At 32.8% G+C, this 1,208-nt stretch overlaps 1 protein-coding gene across 1 annotated transcript in view; it reads left to right on the forward strand.

Moving 5' to 3' along the window:
* Positions 1–774: 774 nt before the first annotated feature.
* Positions 775–1,208, forward strand: part of LOC124420237 (gustatory receptor for sugar taste 64f-like) — a 3,509-nt gene continuing 3,075 nt past the window's right edge. Inside the window, exon 1 of the mRNA XM_046952468.1 lies at positions 775–916. Coding sequence (XP_046808424.1) covers positions 775–916 — 142 coding nt within the window. The remainder of the gene's footprint in view (positions 917–1,208) is intronic.

The following is a 1,208-nucleotide window of genomic DNA, read 5'->3' on the forward strand; positions in this document are numbered from 1 at the left end:
ACTAGAACTGAACTAGAACTGAACTAGAACTGAACTAGAACTGAACTAGAACTGAACTAGAACTGAACTAGAACTGAACTAGAACTAAACTAGAACTGAACTAGTACTTTGTGAAAATATACATATGTATATGTATGTTATTGCATGTTTAATATTATTTTTTTGTCTTTTTGCCATTTCCTTTACATTTGCCTTAGTAAAACATAAATTGCTACGCAGAGGCACTAAAAAGGATTATACTTATACTGGTTCCTTTCAGGAAGCCATACGACCAGGTGTTTAAAGTGAACAATTAATTAAAACAAACATAACACTCTAAAATTTTAATACTTCAATTAATTTTTCTTTATGGCTTCCCCCTTTGTTCTCTTTTTTGTAAAAAAACTAAAAAAGTTTTGATTCTAGCACAAATATTCGCCATAATGCCTCTGGCGGGTGTTACATCCAGCTCCTCGTATGATTTAAAATTTTCTTGGCGTTTTATACGCACTTGGTATTCCGTGTTGGTTATCTTATGCTTTGGCTTTTTCATGGGTGTTACCATTGCCTATGCATTTCGTGGAATCTTTAATTTTGATTCTGTGGGTAAATTTCATACTTTTGTGATTTTGTGTTGTAACAATATTTAAAAAATTTTATCTGTTTTCTTTTTTTGCTTTCTCATACCACTCGTTGTTCTTATGTACTTGTTTTATTATTTAATATTGCCTTTGCTTTCTAGAGGGAATCATTTTTTATTCATCGATTTTTTTCATTGCTTTAACATTTTTCGATATGACCCGCAAGTGGCCGATGTTAATGCAGGAATGGCAACAAGTTGAACAGGCTTTACCACAACAGCGCACTATAATGGAGAGATCTTGGTTGCCTCATAAAATCAAAATGATTACACTGGTGGCTACAATGTGCTCATTGGGTATGTGAGGGAAGATAATGATGGGAAAAATGGCATTTAAGAGAAGAACTAATTTAGTTTATTTTAGACTTGAAAACATCACAATAGCAGTAGAACAGAAGTAGAATCGAACGGAAGAAGAACAAAACTAGAAAAGAACTTGAAAAGAACTAAAATGGAGCTAGGACAAACCTAAAACAGAACTATAACTAGAACAGAACTAGAACAGAACTAGAACAGAACTAGAATAGAACTAGAATAGAACTAGAACAGAACTAGAACAGAACTAGAACAGAACTAGAACAGAACTAGA

The sequence above is a fragment of the Lucilia cuprina genome, chromosome 5 (genome assembly GCF_022045245.1).
Source record: "Lucilia cuprina isolate Lc7/37 chromosome 5, ASM2204524v1, whole genome shotgun sequence".
Lineage (NCBI taxonomy): Eukaryota > Metazoa > Arthropoda > Insecta > Diptera > Calliphoridae > Lucilia > Lucilia cuprina.